Raw genomic sequence first — 18,766 nt, 5'->3', positions numbered from 1 at the left:
GAGACAGACGGCATGGCGCAGTGGTAGACAGTTCTCCTGCAGTGGCAACATAAGATATCAATTACAAGCCAGAAGCAGAACCAAATCTGAATAAATACGTTTATTTGTATTAAAACCACAGTGTAACAAGAATACAATCTATTACATCATGATCATTCTGGTATAGAATGTCAAGTGAAAATGTAAGATATTTAAAATAAAAGTCAAGACCAAACAGGTGAATATCAAGTGACTGGATTCTTCTTTTGTTTTGTTTTTTGTTTTTTTGCACCCCATTTTCTTCTTTGTCAGCAAATGAAGAAAATATCCTCCAGTATTTGGCTTTCTTCCAGGTCCTGCTGGGCATGCTGAGGATAAGACCCGGCGGGGGTAAGCAGGGTTCTGCCCACTGGTGTGAGGGCAGCAAAGGTTGGCCTACGTTGTGAGGTTTTGGGTCTTCGAGTGGGTGGCTTGTTTTGCGCTGGTGCAGCAATGGGGCTAAAGATATCCAATAACTCAACCACAGAAAAGTCCAACCTGAAAAAAATAAATAAAACTTTAGGAGGTTTTTGTTGTTTCAGGCAGTTTAGTTTCTTTTTCCCCCCATATGTGACCTCAGCTTGTTTCAAAGGTTGCACTGCTACATTTATAATAAAGAACCCAGTGGAACCTTGTAGACTGGCAATGTTGTAAATGAGTATCCTCATGCTGTTTCATTGTAACAGAGAAATGCACACACAGACCACCAGTTACTTGCGTGCCCTCAATATTAATCAGAGAAGGAGCAAGCTGAGGGACCAACAGCAGACATGCACAAGGCTGAAGTCTACTTGGAGCCCAACGCTTGTACTAAAATATTTGTCATTCACCTTTCACTTGTTAACACAGACAATATGAAAGCAAATCTCTCTTCGACGTGTTAACAACATCTTTCTTCCTGAAGTGTCTGCTGAACCCTAACAAGCAGCGTTAACAAGTCAAAACCACTGGGGCGTCCCAGCAGAAAAACACAGTTTCTTGCAGGTGCGAGAGAAAAAGAGAGAGAACCCGGTGCTTTCTCCCCTGGAATAGAAATGAGGGAATGTGCGGTGAAATAAATAAACCAAAACGGGGGAGATTAAGCTAATAGAGATTCAATCCCTCAGTCTGGCTGGCTTGATAAATTATTCAGTGTATACACAGTCGAACGACGGCCATTCCAGATACAAAACATGAATTCTTTAAAGCACGCTCCACTGATGTTGCTAACATAATTCTCTGCTCGTTTAAAGCTGCATCGATTTGCATCGCACTGCTCGGCACACAGCTCTCTCTCCCAGGTAAGGGGCGATCTCTTGCCGTGTACTTGTTGATATGCATGTGGGTGGTCAGCAGACAGACACACTGGTGGAACTTCCAATCAGGGTGCATTTGTGTTCCTCCACACGTAACTATGGACCTTGATATGTCATGTTTTCACACTAACTTGAGGCAGCGTGTATCAGTAGCCAAAAAGGCTTTAAAAAGGCTATGTTTTGCTTTGGCAACATGAACTAATGTATGCACATGTTTGAGTGTCAGGCAGAGAAAGTGAATGAGGGTTGAGTCGGCCAGGGGATGATAACTGATGAAAAAAGAGAATGAAGCTCAAGTAAGTAAATCTGTCTTCCTCATTTGGTCTCCTGCCTGTCAACAGCAAAGGAGAAAGAGGAGGGAGAGAAAGCATGAGCGACAGTGAATGTGTGTGCGTCTCCTTGTAAGAGAAGAGACTGGAAGCGAGTGCAGCTTTGTGGATAGAGAGGAAGGCAGAAAGGGAACGTGGGGGAGGGACTTTGGCTGGGTTCCTTCTCTCGAAATGTGAGAATTAGCATTTTTATTTGTTGATTTATTTAACGGACAGGGCTCTCAAACAGCCATCCATCAACAAACGACATGTTGGTAATGAATAATGCATCACTTACCGGCGGTCACAATCTATAACAAGGGGAGTGCGGGGGGTAGGGGGTACAGTTTGGGCAGGAATGGGGGGGAAATGGTAGCGGGTATGGGTGGAGGGGGAGGGTGGCACAGAGATTGCATGAGGGCTAGAGAGAATGCCAATAGATTTTCAGAGAGGTATACAGTGCAACAAAGAACTTCATTTCTTGGCTCCAGTTTGCGTGAGGTAAAGTTGTGAATTGCTGCTCGATATTAATATCCCCCGAGGGAGTCCTGGCAAATCTATTTTACTGCTACATGCATATAGAAAAAAATGAAATGCATGGACAACAATAACAGCAACATAAGCTTCTGTCATTGTTTAAAAGAAGCTTTGGCCTGAGATGTTTTAACATTTTAACACTGCATTAACACTGAAGTCTTGTTAAATACCATCATCACAGATTTTGACATTATTTTATTATAGGGATGCATAGTATTGGGTTTTCGCTGATATTGAAAATGCTGATATTTTCCAACTAATTTTGGCCAATATGCATGATTTTTTTTTCACCTAATTGCAGAGACAATCAAGTTGGAATTAAGGTATTACTATGCCTACTCTTTTGTGCTGGACCACTGGCAGATGCAGATATAAAATATAAATGCTTTTCAAAATGTACACATTCACTGGGCAACATAATAAAACTACTGCTGGCAGGTTTGTTTTTTGTTTGTTCTTCACTAATATTTTGTAATTTTTGGTATAATGGCTCTGAAGATGGTCAATTAACTTTGTATTGTGGAAGGAATGTGATTTGGCTCCTCCTCACGTGACCAACACTGACTGAAAATTGATATCTGTTTCAAAAACTCCAAAACCTCCGCGCTGCAGACATCAAATCATGTACGCAAAATTAAAGCATCATCATATCAACAGAAATATTTGAATTTCGTGCTGATACCTATAAAGGCTTTACCTGCCGATATCGATGACATGCCGATAATATTGTGCATCCCCATTTTATTGATACTACACAGACACTCTCAGGGTTCAATGTTAATGTTTTTTTTCCACTTGGCCCGTTGAGTCTGAGGTGATGTCTTTAAATGTCTTGCTTTGTTGGTCCAAAGATATTCAGTTTGATATTATAATAAACAAAGGAAAGCATGAAAACTTCATATTTGTGAGGCTGAAAACAGTATTTTCTGTCATTTTGCATGAAATTCTTTACTCTGGTCGGGCAAATGAGAGTCAGCTTTACTAGCCTGACATGGCCTTTTACTTGCTGGACCATCTTTATTGTTGAGCCCTGCACACTTTTCAATGACAAATGTAATTCTCTGTATCTAAAAGCCTGTATATAAACTTAAAAAAAGGTCTTCTTATAACCACTCTGAAAAACTGTGGTTAAGAATTCTACCTTAAAATTTCTAGGTCCTTCAAACACATAAAACTTCTTAGTCTGATAAAAACATTTGGGCTTCATTCTCCAAGTGCACCAGTGCTGTTTGTCTCTTCTCTAGCTCTGTAAGGCCAGATAAAATTTCCACAAAACTCCCCTGCCTCTGCTCCCCGCCACCTTCTTCCCACTCGTAACTTTCACTGCTTATTTGGCTCCTCTCTTTCATTAAAGATAGCCGTCTCGCCCTGGCGCCCCTTTTCATTTGCAGTCCAAACAGTAAGATAAAAAACCTATAATGGCCACTACGTATATCCCGCATGTCAATTTCCCAACCAATCAATAGCAGGCGGGCAATAGCAGGAAGGATGGAGATGAGATGGGCGGGGTGCGCTTGGAACTGTCTCATTACTAACTAGCACAGGATTCATGAAAGGATTCATGAAAGGATTAAGAAGGTCACTTAATGTTAACCCCAGCTTCGTTTCGCAATTTGCACATCAAGATTGAATTGCTTAAGATTAGACGGTCACGAGGGGCATGTTGTTGCCAAGCAAAGGGGGGGGGGGGGGCGTCAGGTAACATGCCAAATCATACAGTAGGATAGACTTTTCTATAACATTTGACAGCATGTATTCTATATTACATATTGACAGGAGTTTATATTCCTCACATTTTTGTTTGCATAATTGAAGTAGTGCACATAAGCAACCAAAATAACATGTTGGTCCTTTCTGTAAGCAACTTATAGTCAAAACTCAGTGAGGTGAACAATGTTAACAGGCAAGAGTAACATCTTTATAGCAATAACATATAGCATTAATAATAAAATAGCCCAGCTTCCTTCACATCATTGCTAATTAAAGTCAAAGACCTCTAACAAGGTTTTCGGTTACTCTTTCCCAAACTGCCTTACACTAAAATGAGATGAAGAAATGAGAATGAGAACCACAACAATCAGTGCTGTCTTTTCCTTACTCACTTCAATCTCTTTTATTTGTCTTTTCTAACTATTTTCAAACACAGATTCTTTTGGGCACAAACTAAGAAAAAGACATATGTCTAATCCAAAATCAGTTGATTACCAAAGGATTACAACTATCTGAAAAGATGCACATGAAAAAAGGCATCTGAGAGGCAGACTTCCTCATTACTGCTAGTAAAAAAAAAAAAAAAAACACTGTGTGTAGTAAAGAGTCCAACTATTTTAATAGGCTTTGGAGGTGTAAATGGATGGTAATAAGATCTGTTACCCCATGTCCCCTGCTGGAATTAATGGGCATCTGCTGGAGCTCACAGTTCAACTTGGACCAGACACTGCTTTGTTTAAGAGTTACTTATTGGAAGTTGTAAAGTTTGAACTACTTTGAAGGAATATCCTTTAGGACAATGAGGGTGGGGGGGGGCATCTTACAGTTATAGCATTTCCTAACAACCACCACTTTTCTAAAAGAAAATCTGGCATTATGCAAGAAAAAAATATCAATTTTAGGTAGTGCGAGGCACCAACCAAATTGCTTCAATACTCTTGTGTATTGAAAAATGACTTGTCATTCAATGCCAAATTTAGATATCTGAAGATTTATGAGTTTTGAGTTATGTTTTTGTTATTTATATTTTTATATAGTTCAATGCTGAACGGTCATTCCATCAGTTTCTTGATTTTAGTCCAGCTATCCTAGTTGAATAAAGGGCTCAGAGTAAAATCAGTTTCTCAACCTGCTCCCAAGTCTTTCAATGACTTGTTCCTTTAAAGTGAGTAATTGTACCATAGTGTGGAATGTAATTTTCTTTTTGTTAAAGTGGATTTGGTATTTAAAAAGTATGATTCAGGATGCAGAATCAATTTCAATTACAATGCATAAATTCTTTCAGTAGACCCTTTCATCCAAAGTGACTGTGTTGAAGCCAACTTATCACTACTGGTATGAACATTTTTTTTTGAAAGATACCCAACCCTAATTTTAGAAATAATAACTTTTTTAAAAATGTCTGCACAAACATTATTACAAATTGCTTATCAAGCATCTTTGTGGGGTTTTTTTTTGCAATTCCACAGTAACTCTACTGTCGTCATACAGAGGCAGACAAATACATGCGCATGCACACACACGAACAGTAAGACAACACAGTCAGGTTAATTACCATTTTGTGTAAGGGTATAAGGAAAAAGGTAATGAATGTCCTTTCTTTTTTAGGAAGCCTGATGCTTGCACTCAATGATTCATTCCTGTCCTCAAAACCCCTCTCCTTTCTTGTGTCTTTCTCGCCATTTCCATTTCTATCCATCTAAACCTGCTTTAACTTTCCTCTCTTCCCATTTCTCACTTTATCTGATGCTCTCACCCCTCACTCACCCTCAAACACACTTTTAACATCTCTCCCTCACTCTTGCTTTCTCTGTCTCATTACTGTGGCAGAGAGAGAAGGGAGGGCAGTGTGTGCATCCAGAAGTCTGTTCAATTACACCTGCTGCAGGGTCCCTGCTAGGCCGACTAATGGAACGCAGCATGTCTCCTGACAGGCTGGCCACAGCGCTAGCTAGGCCAGTAAAAAGCTTCATTTAGCTTCTCACAGCTCGAAAAGTTAGCTGGACTAAGAAAAGACATAATTTAGCCTCTAACAGTGCAGCAACTGCAAGCCCAGGAAAAAAAAAGCTGCAAGATTCTACCTTTATACTTGTACTGTATTTATGTTTTTTAATATGTTAACACTTCTCGAGGAAATAAACATCAATTGCCTTCAGAGGTCAGAGAGAGAGAAAAACTAAAATACTGCAGCCCGACAGCCTGCAAACAATCTTCCCAATGTTCTGCCCACAGAAAAACTCACTCAGATTTTACTGGAGTAGAGAAGCCTAGTTATCCTGAAGAAAGCTCTATTTAGAATTTCACACTAGCGCAGATAAAAGATTTGTGCCTTTTTGATACTGCATCCTTCAAGTGCTTAACTGTGCTGTTTTTCATTGTTGTTCAATGAGCAATAACCTTTTTTGGCTGGCACAGGCTGTTCTTCTGAGAACTAATTCTACTAGTTAATACTTCCATGTTTCCTGCAGCCTTACTGTTTATCAAACATAACAAATAGCACCACAATGCTTACTTTACCTAAAAGCTATTAAAATGGATAGTAAATCTTTATTAAATGCTTCACTGATGTCCAGTTAAAATGTATTACCTGGCCTCAGGGGTCCTTTGGATCGCAGACACCGAGGTGGGCTTACTGAAGTTTGCAGGGGACTTAGCAGGAGATGTGCCAGTGTCCTTTCTGGACCGCTGTAAGGCTTCTGTTGAGAAATGAGCAATGTAAAATAGGAGTGTTGTATTAGTAGCAAAATCAGCAAGGCTGAGGGCACTGCAGCACAACCACTGAAAAAAATACAATCATGATATACTGTACTAAATCAAAGCTATACATTCATATGAATGTACTAAAATAAATACTATCTGAAGATATGTTTTGAACTAAGATAATGCTCTCTGTGTAGAACCATGAGAACATTATTCTAATTAACTGAAAACACAAGCTTACCATTGCCATTGTCCAGAAGAACAGATACAGTTTGTGAGGGTTTTTCATGCAAGCTCTGTCCTGTAGGATGTCCCTCTGCATCTTCATGCACACTGTACACAACAGATACAATAATATGTGTGTTTGTGAATATACTGTTTGTTTCAAATGATTTTACCATTATAAGTAACTTAGTAGTGGTAAATAGTAATTGCAATATTTCCAAAACTTTCCCACAAACAATTTTGAGAGTTGCGTGAGGACAAACTTAATATATTGCATTTAATGCTGAATTTACACAAAGGTACGAACGATAAAGAATGTGCCAAAGATATTTTGCAAAGTTAATTAAGTTGTTTCTTTCCTTGCAAAAAACACTGTGTTGCTGTGAAGAGCACAAAGGAGAGACACTCTGTGGGGCACTGGGGGTTTATAACTTAACTATGAGCAGGACACAAATTTTAACTTGATTGATGACTCCAGCATCAATGCTTTTCTGTGTTATCTATGTTGTGAAAACATCAGTTAAAAAAAATCCCAGTGCACCATAGAGCATCTCTCCTGCTTGGGAGGCTGACAGTGCAGGTTAAACATGAGGCTCGTGTAGGAGTTTATTGTGGCACTGATCTAAAAAAAGATGGAACAAATAGTGAAATCGTCCTATTGAATGGCAAAATGGACAGTAATGGACATTCAACTGACAAAACAGCCCAAGAGTGGGACCACAAGAGGTCACACAAAACAGATGTGGAGATATACTGTAATGCCAGATGTGAACCGATGTCCTTGGAGCTGTCCATCCAAAATGCATGTTAATGCCAGGTATAAACAGCCTCAGAGAGTTTGCATGTATCTGACTTAATAGTAGTAGTTGTGTGTAGCATTAGTAGTAAGCAGTACTTTGAGTGCCTGACTTCCTGTCTGGTTTACCTGGAGGGTAAATCTTGGTGAGACGGACCCTCTGGCTGGGGATCTCCATTTCCAGTGTTTAAGCTGTTGAGACCAGATTGAGTAGCTTGTTGAAACCTAACAAAAACAGTGGACAAGAAAAAGTGAATGCACTGAGATTCTGCAATGACTGACACTGAAGTAGTACAAGAAAAAGGGACTAAACTTCTTGGACAGAAGTAACTACCTTTCTAATAACTAACTACTACAGGCAATTAGCAGTCTATGCCCCAAATGTTAGCGAGTAATGTTACCAGATACAGTTCATTTCTGTTTGGCTTCGGTATTCTACCTGCTGTAGTCGAGACGTGACTGGCGTAGCTGCTGATTCTGTCTGTTGAGTCTCTCCTCCTGCTCAGCCAGCCGTGTCTGCAGCCTCTCTCGCTCCATCTCCAACTGCATCTTCTGCAGCAACAGCTGGTGCCTCTTCTCCTCCCAGTCCTCGTGGCCTAGCAGGGGCCTGGTCAGGGCTTCCTTGGCCTGTGAGTCAATGGCCCTCCCTCTCTGGAGCCTGGGTGCAAATACAGATTTTATTTGCTTCAAATTCCAACATTCTTTTTCTTTGTGTCTTCTTAACATGTCAATTAAACTAAAGGAAAGTAATGTAATCACGTGAATTGATAGATCATGACTGTACCTCTTGCACTCATGTTGGTTACAGATGTTGTAGTGACCATTCTCTGAGCTGTGATGAGAGCCATTATCACATCCCCTTTGCTGTGTTCCATAACCACTGTCTTGACCGCAGCCATGACAGTGTTCACATCTGTGGTGAGACTCTGAGAGTAGCTCCCTGCACTCCCTTCTCTGACTCCTATGCTGTTTGATCGTTCCATCGGTTGGACTGAACTCACTGACACAGGACAGAGAGGCAGGGTTGCTAAAGGTTTGCACTGCTGCTCTTCCTCTACCGCCACTCCTGTGCACTTGAGGCTGCCGTGCTTGAGTAGCAGCAAGGCTGAGGTATGAGCCATCAAACTGTGAGCCATTTGCTCTGCCAGTGGATGATCTGCTGGGGGCCTCGTCGCTACTGAGCACCTGGACAGAGAACAAAAAGGACAATGAATGCATTTTAGCCAATTTAGAAAGCCTTTGAAAAACTGACAGAGTATTTCAGCCAAATATGTTAAGACTGTGCCATAAATCCCTGATGTACAGCTGGGCAGCAAATTGAAATTTACCAGTACTGGAGTCACTAACCAGCCTAATGTGCTCATGATGGGATGTGCAGTAAAAGCTTTTACTGTTTCTGTAGTTAAATTTAAGACTTTTAAAGACCATTATAAATGCAATTTGAGAATTTCAAGTCCATACTGGCAAAAAAAATACTGAGGATATGATTTTATATGACTGATGTTAAGCTGCCATGTGTGAAGTCCAGAGCACATCTACTTTTAATGTTGGCATACACCCAAATGCTGTCCAGGAGTCGCTTACCTAAGTTGGAGTTAACGCTGCTATTGTCAAGTGAGTGCCTGGCAAGCTGGTGGTTTTTTACAGTGGCTTTCTGTTTTTCTGACTCCCTATGCAACTGTAATGCCATAAAGCCAAAGTTCCTAATGTTAGCATTTTCTTGCACAAGGTGCAGTGGGCTTCAGATTGGTTATTTCCAACAGGCTTCAACCAAGCACTTGTTGGTTGCTGGTTGCTGTTTTCAAGCCACAGCTCGCTGAACTTAGTTCTTTCTAACAGGAAAAAAACTTTTTAGTTTCAAGTGCTATTTTTTGTATGAGGAGATGCCATGTTAGCGTACACACCCACTGCGAAACAAAAGCTGGGTAGGCTGTGAAAAATTCTGATAGGGCTGCACATTTGGCATTGGAGATTATTGGTTTCATGTAAGTTTTGTTTCATGGATGTTACAGATTGATGAAGACAAAGTTTTTCCGAAAACACATTTAAAAGCAAGACTGAAAAATACAACTTAAAAAAAAAAGTATCCAAAAAAGTCAACTTCATTAATTCAGTCAATTTTAAGACCTGTCAAAATCATATTTATAACATGTTCATAACTACAGTGACTGTATTTGGCTCTGAGCACTGCCAAAATGTGGGTAACGTACACAACAGGACTGTGCCAGAACATATCCTGTGTAGACTCTGATGGAGGACTCAAGCTGCTGCTGCTACTCTCCGAACGCGCTGCTTTCCCTACGCAGCTTGTATAGACATGGTGTTAGAGCAGATCTGCAGCACTTAAAGCAGCACAAATGCAAATCATCCGTCAAACCTGTGAGCTGGACAGGGGCCACAAGATTTAGAGGACAATTGTCAACTGTGCATAACTGGCAGGTAAGCCAAGGTCAGGAACATTATGAGATAAACATAAGGAGGCAAGCCCATCTTATAGTTGACTGGGGAAGAGAATGTGACTAATTTGCTGAGGGTCAGAGAGCAGACAAACACACATTATTCAGAGCCACTGCGGGACAATGAGGTTGGCCAAGTCATCTATTGTTACAGAGGCTGAAGCCAGAGAGGCGTCTTCGCTTCTGAAGTGTCACCTTGAGAGAGTTTTCACCATGTTGTATTCATATCGAAACAGGGACTGAAGTGGATTTCTATAGTGATTTGTTATGAGTTATTATGGCACTTGGCCATGGGACAACGTGCTAGTGCTTGAGTTTCCACTGGATGTTTTGTGCCTCACAGATGGGAAACAGGGTTGTATTCTGAATATGGCTCACACTGTATGATGCACTCACTGCTAGGGGTATCGCGATTCTCCAAATCCATGATATGATTTAACTTTCCATTTTAGGGTCACAATTCAAGTTGTGATTCAAATATTTTCTTTCAGCTGACAATTGTACCATTATTAGACTAATGAGTCTTTATTTGTAAAGATCAACAGATCATTGGTTTTATAACCTGACAGCTGTCAATTCAAGGGCTTCAGGGTGTAACGGGTAATAAAGTTACTTTAGTCAACTGTGCTGTGGCTTGATAAGCATAATGGTTATTAACAGGCTATGTGTTGTGTTCGCTGTCACAGAGGAGAAATAAAAAGTCTCTTTTCATCCAATGTTACTACAGCGTCCTCCTACATCCCTCACAGCAGAGTCGTGCGAAAAACAACAGATAAATGTTACCAGCGGGAACACTAGCTAGCTGCTTGAACTATAGTGATGATGGACAGCGAGGGTCAATCAAAGAATTGGATACTTCTCCGAGGTGGCAGTGATAAGTGCAGCTACAAACAACCAGTGAGCTACACTGTGTCATTTTTTAGTGGATTTTTTTCTTCTGTCACGTGACAGACGCATGCAAGTAGGTGCAGGTGGGGGGTTAAAAATACTAGGACAATCAGCAATCCTGCTTCTAATTTTGATTACTGAGACTGCAAGTTCATTACAATTGATTTTCAATATAATATTTAAATTATGACATTCCTACTCGCTACAACGTACCACATAGCCAGTGGATCCCATACCTTACCTTGCTGTGGGATTGTTCCTGGCTGAGCTGGGCAATGGACTGGTTAAGTTTCGCCTGCTGCTGAGAAAGGTATTGTTGGTAGAGCCCAAGCAGCTCCTGGCACTCTCTGTACTGCTGCTGCAGACCTGGAGGAGCAAGGGTTAAGGAACTAACAAAACAAGTACACTGAGCACAACACTACTGAACTTTGGGCCTTGAACATTAAATGGATTCAGCTGAAAAAAGTAGACTGTGTGTCCCATGAAACAGTGTGGCTGAAAGAGATACAGGCACAAATATTCTAAAAAGAAATAGTTTTACAAAGTAAAAAAGAACAAAGTTATAACTACATGACTTCTAAAAGGCTCTACTGAGAAGTAACTTTGTGCACAACAGCCATTTTTGCAAAGAAAAAGTTCTCTATGGAGCTTAAATGGAAAAAAGATAGATGCAGGATTTAGATTGACAATCTGAATTAAACCCTTGTTTCTGCAATCAATTACACATTGGAGCAGAAAAGTAGAGAGAACAGCAAAGTTGAAAACAGAGGGGGAGAAGAGGCCAGCAAAATCAAAGTTGTTGTTGTGGCACAGAGCTTTCACCATCTGGGTCGGGCCAAGCTGTGTTGAGCTGAGCCGGGCAGTGCCGTGCCAGGCTATCTGCCAGACAGAGAGCTGGCAGACACAAGAAAACTAATCTGGAGCGGAACTACTGCTGCGCCTCAGGAGCCCACTAATGACAGTGGCAGCACCACACCACACAAGCACATACAAAGATAATGAGCATGAGAATGGAGCGACTACACACAGACACACTCACACACATTCAATAATCAACCTCGGTCTGACTCTTTCTAGTACACACACAAACACAGCGAGACACAACAGCACAAATTCCCCACCTGCACTGTAAACAGCCCACACACACACACACACACACACACACACACACACACACAAACACCACAATAAAGCAAAGTAATACACACACTCCCGCCCAAGCTGACCTTAAAGTGTGTTCCTCCAGGCCATATCTTTTTTTATGATGGTGGTGGCCCTGCTCCCCCCAGCTGATGAGTTTCTCAGCATCCGTTTGAAAAAAAAAGCCCCCATTTAAAGAGAAAATCAAAGTTCAAAGTAGAGACTTATTGAAGGAATAGTTGGCGGAACACTCCATAAGAAAACACTTTGGTTGTTAGAAGACTTCAATCAGGCTGAGGAAATGAAACAGAGGGAAAGAGAAGAGAGCGGGAACGACTTTGAATTGAGGACCAGACACCAGACAAATGCAATGCAGCAGCTTCCATAAACATCGGGGAAAATGTGAGGAAACCTTCCATCTAACTGAAGCTCCTCCACCGCTGCACTGATAATGTCCATGGAAGTAGTTCTATATGGAAAGCTTAAGGACATCACAAGGACATCACATCATGTAAACCTGTGCTGGTGGATCTATTTATGCAGCATGAATAAGGGTCTTGAATGGGAGATACTGAATATGTTTATACAGCTATACCTCAGCTCAGTCCAAGATACAGAGTCAAAAAACGCACACTGCTCATATCTCAGCAGATTCGTATAAAACACAATTTTCACATGATTTCTCATGCCTGTTTGTAGTTGACATAAATATACAGTACTAGGGCAGCCACTATTGATTATTTTCCTTATCGATTAATCTGTCAATAATTTTCTTTATTAATCAATTAGTTGTTTGGTCCATGAAATGCCAGAATATGATGAAAAAAAGTCAACCAGACTTTCCCATAGCCAAAGATCACGTCCTCAAACATCTTATTTTGTCCACAACCCAAAAACATTCAGTTTACTATCAAGAGTAAAGAAAACAGAAAGTATTCACATTTGAGAAACTAGAATCAGAGAATTTTTACTTTTTTCTTTTGTTACTCAAACAAATTAATCACTTATCAAAATAATTGGCAATAAATTTAATAACTGATTCATAATCTATTATCTGTTGCACCTCTATACACTGAATACAAATTGGGTATGGTGGGCACCCACAGATCAAAATCTACACATAAGGTTTGTCTGTGCACCAACACCAACAGAGTTGCAGCATCATGGCGCCCCAGTGCCATAAATGACAGTAACCTGTGTTAATGTGTTGACAGGCTGACGCAGTCACTGGACAGCAAGCGCTAGGTAATCTGAACCGAGTGGAGCGACACTGATAAGATTCCACCTCTCTGCCCGCCGCCACACTAAACATGCTTCCTCCACAGCCTTGGACGTCAGCCAATGGGGGCCAAGCACTCTGCAAACCCCGAGTTTACATCAGAGCTGCAAAGTGCCAACAATGACTTACTCCTCCCCCTGCTCCAAAAATACTCAGAATCAAGGGCTTGGGTTGAAGAGGCTTCAGACGGGGCCTGTCAAAATGATTCACTTCCCTGTCAGGCCGGGGCTCAAATGAAATAATGAAATCCACTTCAAGGTGGAACAAATTTGCACAGGAGGGGGGAATATTTTAAAGCCTGCTTTAGCGCACTGTGCCAAACAGATTGAGCCTGAGCAGGAATGTGAGAGAAACGGGGGCGGAGACTGAAGTGTATGAATGTGTGTGTAAGGAAGCAATGACGGGGAATTAATAGGAGAAGACAGTTTACATAACTGCTTCAATACTACTGAATCTGGAAGAGAGACATGAGTGCAAGTCACACAATAAACCAATAAATAACTCTGAACGTCAGCAAACACTTATTTTGAAAATACCTCCTAGATTCGGAGAGAAAACATACAGTAAATACTTCTCATCACAACTATTCTCAGCCATGTTCATTCCTATGATCACCGCTAAATGTAATGCCTGCTTTGTAGACACAAACTGAGTAGTGTCTTGCTGAATCATTTCATGACATCTGCACAAATTATCTTGTGTCTATGGAGCATGTCACTCACCAAGTCCACAACTGACAAACCTAAAAATCCAGACAATACATATCAAAGCTGTGCCAACGACAAAAACCCTATTCAATTTTGATTCTTTCTAGATTCTATTCATTGTGTATTATTAATTTTACATTAATCTTACAATTGGTTCAATTTGATTTTATCAAATTAGCATTTAAACTGATTCTGTCAACAATTAAATAAACCTTACACTAAGGCACCAGTTCAAACAGTGACAGTTATTTACATGGCTATAATTTAGGGTCTTAATGACAGCAGTTTAGACTGTTTATATATATTTTAACAGCCTCTTAAAGAATACATACTTTGACTATTTAGCTCTACAGAATGAAGGAGTCACAAAAATGTTCTTCACTCAACAAGGCAAAACCATTGACTGTAAATAAAGATGGGCAATGATGCTTCACTTCCCTGCACTGCACAAAAATGAAGCCAAAATATCACAGATACACACGCTGCCATCTAGTGCTGATGACGTAATTTGGAGCCACTCTGCACAGTAGGGATCGGGGTTGGAGTCATGGTCTCGATTCACAAACAGGGCTCAGCTGTCACACATTTTTTTTTTTTCATCAAATAACTAACTAAAACCAAACTGATCTAAAAAATTAACACTTGAACCTATATCAGCATGAGAGGAACTACCTAGTATGTCATATAAATCTTTGGGAAAATTTTATTTAATGTATATTTTGATTTTTTTTATTTTGGCCCATGTCTCATCTGCTAATGTGGAAGGGTGATGTCAGTGGTCAAACCAACAGCATTTAACATATTTCTCAGCTGTGTAAAATATAGTCAAAGGTAGAGATTCAATAAAGAAAAAATTAATATGAACTTGTCTCTATATCTCTAAAAAATAGAGCACACTTTACACAACACATAGCTTCACCCACACCACTCATTCCTTGAATACAAGGTAAGACGCACAACATCCTGATTAGATAAGGTCAATGGCCACAGGGAAGGAATATTAACCTAACAATTCTTATGTGCACTTATCACAAAAAGCACACTTGATAATACCAGATTTCCACAGTGTAAATGTCATCCATCCATGGATTTAGTTCTGGCCATCCTCTATCAAAATACACAGCATTTTTCGATGACATATCCTAACAGGGCTGTTATTCCCCTCCCTCCATGGCCTCAGGATTCCCTCCAATTGTTTCAACTCAATAAATGGCATTAGCTGCAGCACCTGCTGTGCCTTGTTCTGGAAACGGCGCACCGTGTTAGTAACGCCACCTTGACTTCTGTCCGTGCCAACATGCCTTGAAGTACAAAAGGCATCCCTCCTATCTGAGACACAGATTCAGTCCTGTGTGCCAGTCAGTTCCAAATGTCAGCTGAACACCCCAAATATCAAGGATACTTTTTCCCTCTCATCCTAGGTGGCTTGGGGCTAAGGTATAGCCCTACATTCTTTATACCCCTGACAACCCTGAATCTTGGTTAGATAAGATAAGCTGCAGTATAATGGAATTAGACTTGACAAGACTCTCATTCAGTGTGTTTGCCTTTGGTGTCTCCTTAACCTTTTAGAGAAGTGCCGGAACCTTCTGCCTGAGAAGAGCTTTCATGACTCTTGCACGCACTTTTAAAAGACTACGTTATCCCCCCTGAGGTGCTTGGATCCAAACACTTTTTCCTCTCAAATACCTTTTTAATGGAGTTTAGAAGTTTGGTGTAAATGCCAAGTCTCCGAGCCAAAGTGCCTTTAATTGAGTTGTGCTTTCCTAATTTTCCCCGCCGCCGTTGCCAATCGTGCAATTTACCAGCCGGGTCAATTACTCTTCATATTTCGCAGTGTTTTTAACCTAAATTGACTGCTGGCCATGCTCTGGTCTGACCTGAGCAGAATTGTTATGAAGACAGTAGGTGGGTTGTGGGGTGCAATGAACGACATACTATCGCTTTAACTCTAACACTAACCTCATGCAAGGCATTCTAGAAACAGCTGGTGACCCACCTGATCTCATTTTGTAAGGTGGAAATGAGAGATATTCTGCAGTTAACATTCAAAATTCAACATTCAGGGAGGGTAAAAAAAAACACATGCTGGTGAAAGCATACGCTGTACTCTTCTCAGTAAATATCAAAATTCATCTTTGGTTGATAAGATGATTTAGATGGTTTGGGCCATGGCTCCAACCATGAAATTGATTCTGTACACAACAGTGGATAAGCTACAAGCACTTGGAAAAGACAACTGCAGCAGGCATCAAATAATTTAAATGAATCAGCTCTATTTCTGTCTTTTGTATCAAATTGAAGGCTCTTGGCCAAACACTGTACATAGCTTTACCTAAGACAACACTGCCCCCTGCAGACGTTCTTATGGAATAGCTCATAAAGCAAGGGGAACCATAGAGCCTGCAATATGTAATTCGAGGAACTTTTAAGCACATTTTACAGGGATATGCAACTGTGTCCACAGAGAGCTTGGCAAAAAAAGTTTTGATTTCAGCCAAAGACTACATCACTGATTAGTCTCTCCTTTGAAGTTTAAGTTTGGCAAATATTTTTTCAAGAATTTCTTTAAGTAATGAAATAATGACAGCACCGTCAAACTCCCATTAGCGCTATCAGTCCAATTTCAAAATTAGGTTATCATAGCATTTTAGCATACTTTATAAACGACCTTGGTAACATCTACCAAATTAAGATGAAAGGGTTTGAAAATTTCATGACAATTACAGTGACCAAAATTATCACAGTATTATTGTCAGTATCATCATGTTACCTTTAAAGTATCCTGAAAAAGCTGCCTCTGAAAGACTGTTGCCAACATTGGTTGATGTTCCATTGTATTTACCATGGGTTTTTCAAAGAGGAGTAACCAAACATAGTTTTAATGATAATTACAATTTGAAACAGTATTCCTAATAGTCTGGAATTTTATTACGGTTTTGTGTCACTCCAAAAGTGGTGGGTGAGAAATTCTAACTCACTGCTGTGAACTGTGTGTTGTTCAGTTATTTTGAAAGGATACTCTCCCTCTCCTGTGCTATGCTCAGATTCTGTTGCTCCAGCTGCTGGATCTTGCGCTCAAAATTCTCCTGTTCATCCTTCAGCCGCTGCACTGACTCCTCCTTCTCCTCACTCACTCTGGAGAACAGGAAATAATGACAGTGTTTAAGGATAGGTGGTTGTCTACATTAGACAAGGAATAAAAAGATAAAGGACTAGAAAATTAAGCATTTTAATCAGCTTTCACTTTAAATTGTTCCCTTCAAATGAATGTTAACTCCACCCTAGAGTAGCATATGCGGCTGGTTACCTGGCCAGTTCTTCGATGAGGTTTGCAATCCGGCGCTTATCTTCAGAACAGAGGTCCTTCAGGCAGACCAGGCTCTTGGCACTGCTAGTCTCAGAGATTATCTGCGTAGAATGGTTAGCAAATATAAGAAGATATTAACAGAAACTAGTAATGAACTTCTGTCCATATTAAATTATCCATATCCAAACATTTCATTTGACATACATGAAGGGAGGAGAAAAAAATCCTACACAAAACAATGGTTTACCTGTGATGAGGGGTGAAAAGTGCCAATAGGTGGAGAGAGGGAGTGCTCTGTAGCCACAGTAGCACTGTGATGGCCTGACACTTTTTCCTTGGTATAAGCCCCAGAGTGCTCACTTTCTAAGGGGCCCTGTTTCTTGCCACCTTTCTTTTGTGTGCTGTCAGCCTTTAAGTCAGAGCCTCGCCTGGCTCGCGTCTTGGTACCTCTGTTACCAGATCTGTTGGTGCTGCCTGATCTCAAATGGAAAGGGCTCCGAGTCCTCCCCTCTCCCTCTACTCCTGAGGCAGGTTGTGAGAAGACAGAAGAAGGGGATGCCATGTGTACATAATATACATATGTTTCTCTCGCACGGTTTTCAGAAGTTGTTCAAACAATACTCACCAGGAACAAACACCAAAGGCTGCTCACCATCTGACACAGAATAAACAAGGGAAATAAAAGACAGAAAAAAAACGTTCAGCCAAACATAATGTAACCACGTTTTCTTTAAGCACGTGTTTCCTAATGCCAACTGTTGTTTCATATTCTTGTGTAAATAGTCAGCTAACTAGCTGCCCTATAGCCCATAAATCAGCCTTTGCAATCACCCAGATGCAAAACAAAAGCTCGCTATCGTCAGATGAGCTCAGCAGCAATAGGAAACCTAACACTGTTTACTGTAAAATGACAGCAAGCATTGATACTATCACCACCGAGTTTCAGTATAGTATAGGTAACAAGAAGAGATAAGTTAACGCTCAATTAACAACACATAAGTTGATATCGTTAACCGGCTAACTAACTTAAAGCTAGGTTAGCTGTCTCACTTCCTCAGAAATAACGTTAACAACTTTCCAGCATTGATACAGAAGTAACATCTGTGAGACACTCTTTCGAAAACTATTATAACTTTCTATCGCATATATTTGAATGGGTAAAGGACAAGCTCATGCAATATTAAAAAGGTAAGCATACCATCGTTCATCCAAAATATCCCAGAATTTCCACTTCTTGTTGCCCCTGCCGCCATGTTGAAACAACCGCCACCACTCCCAGAGAGCCAAGCGTTGCTAAGGAATCTTAATCCCGCCTTTCTCTTACAACTGACCGTCCAATTGGCTATGCTGTACAAGGACGGCTTTCTATTTGGCTCAAATGTGTGTCAATTGTGCGT

The 18,766-nt window shown here is 40.6% G+C and overlaps 1 protein-coding gene across 1 annotated transcript; it reads right to left on the bottom strand.

Moving 5' to 3' along the window:
- Positions 1 to 85: 85 nt before the first annotated feature.
- kiaa1328 (KIAA1328 ortholog) lies at positions 86 to 18,713 on the bottom strand. The gene is made up of 12 exons (XM_084729897.1): positions 18,568 to 18,713; positions 17,995 to 18,024; positions 17,617 to 17,891; positions 17,370 to 17,470; positions 17,082 to 17,197; positions 11,175 to 11,299; positions 8,374 to 8,774; positions 8,029 to 8,247; positions 7,719 to 7,814; positions 6,810 to 6,901; positions 6,456 to 6,564; positions 86 to 516 (listed from the first exon to the last, which is right to left on the bottom strand). Exons 1-12 carry the CDS (start codon positions 18,620 to 18,622, stop codon positions 288 to 290), a joined length of 1,848 nt encoding a protein of 615 aa, XP_084586023.1. The 5' UTR covers positions 18,623 to 18,713; the 3' UTR covers positions 86 to 287.
- Positions 18,714 to 18,766: the final 53 nt, after the last annotated feature.

The sequence above is a fragment of the Lutjanus erythropterus genome, chromosome 2 (assembly GCF_056507025.1).
Source record: "Lutjanus erythropterus isolate fLutEry1 chromosome 2, fLutEry1.hap2, whole genome shotgun sequence".
Classification (NCBI taxonomy): Eukaryota; Metazoa; Chordata; class Actinopteri; order Lutjaniformes; family Lutjanidae; genus Lutjanus; species Lutjanus erythropterus.
The sequence above is the reverse complement of the archived record's forward strand: the minus strand, read 5'-3'. Positions and strand labels throughout refer to the sequence as shown.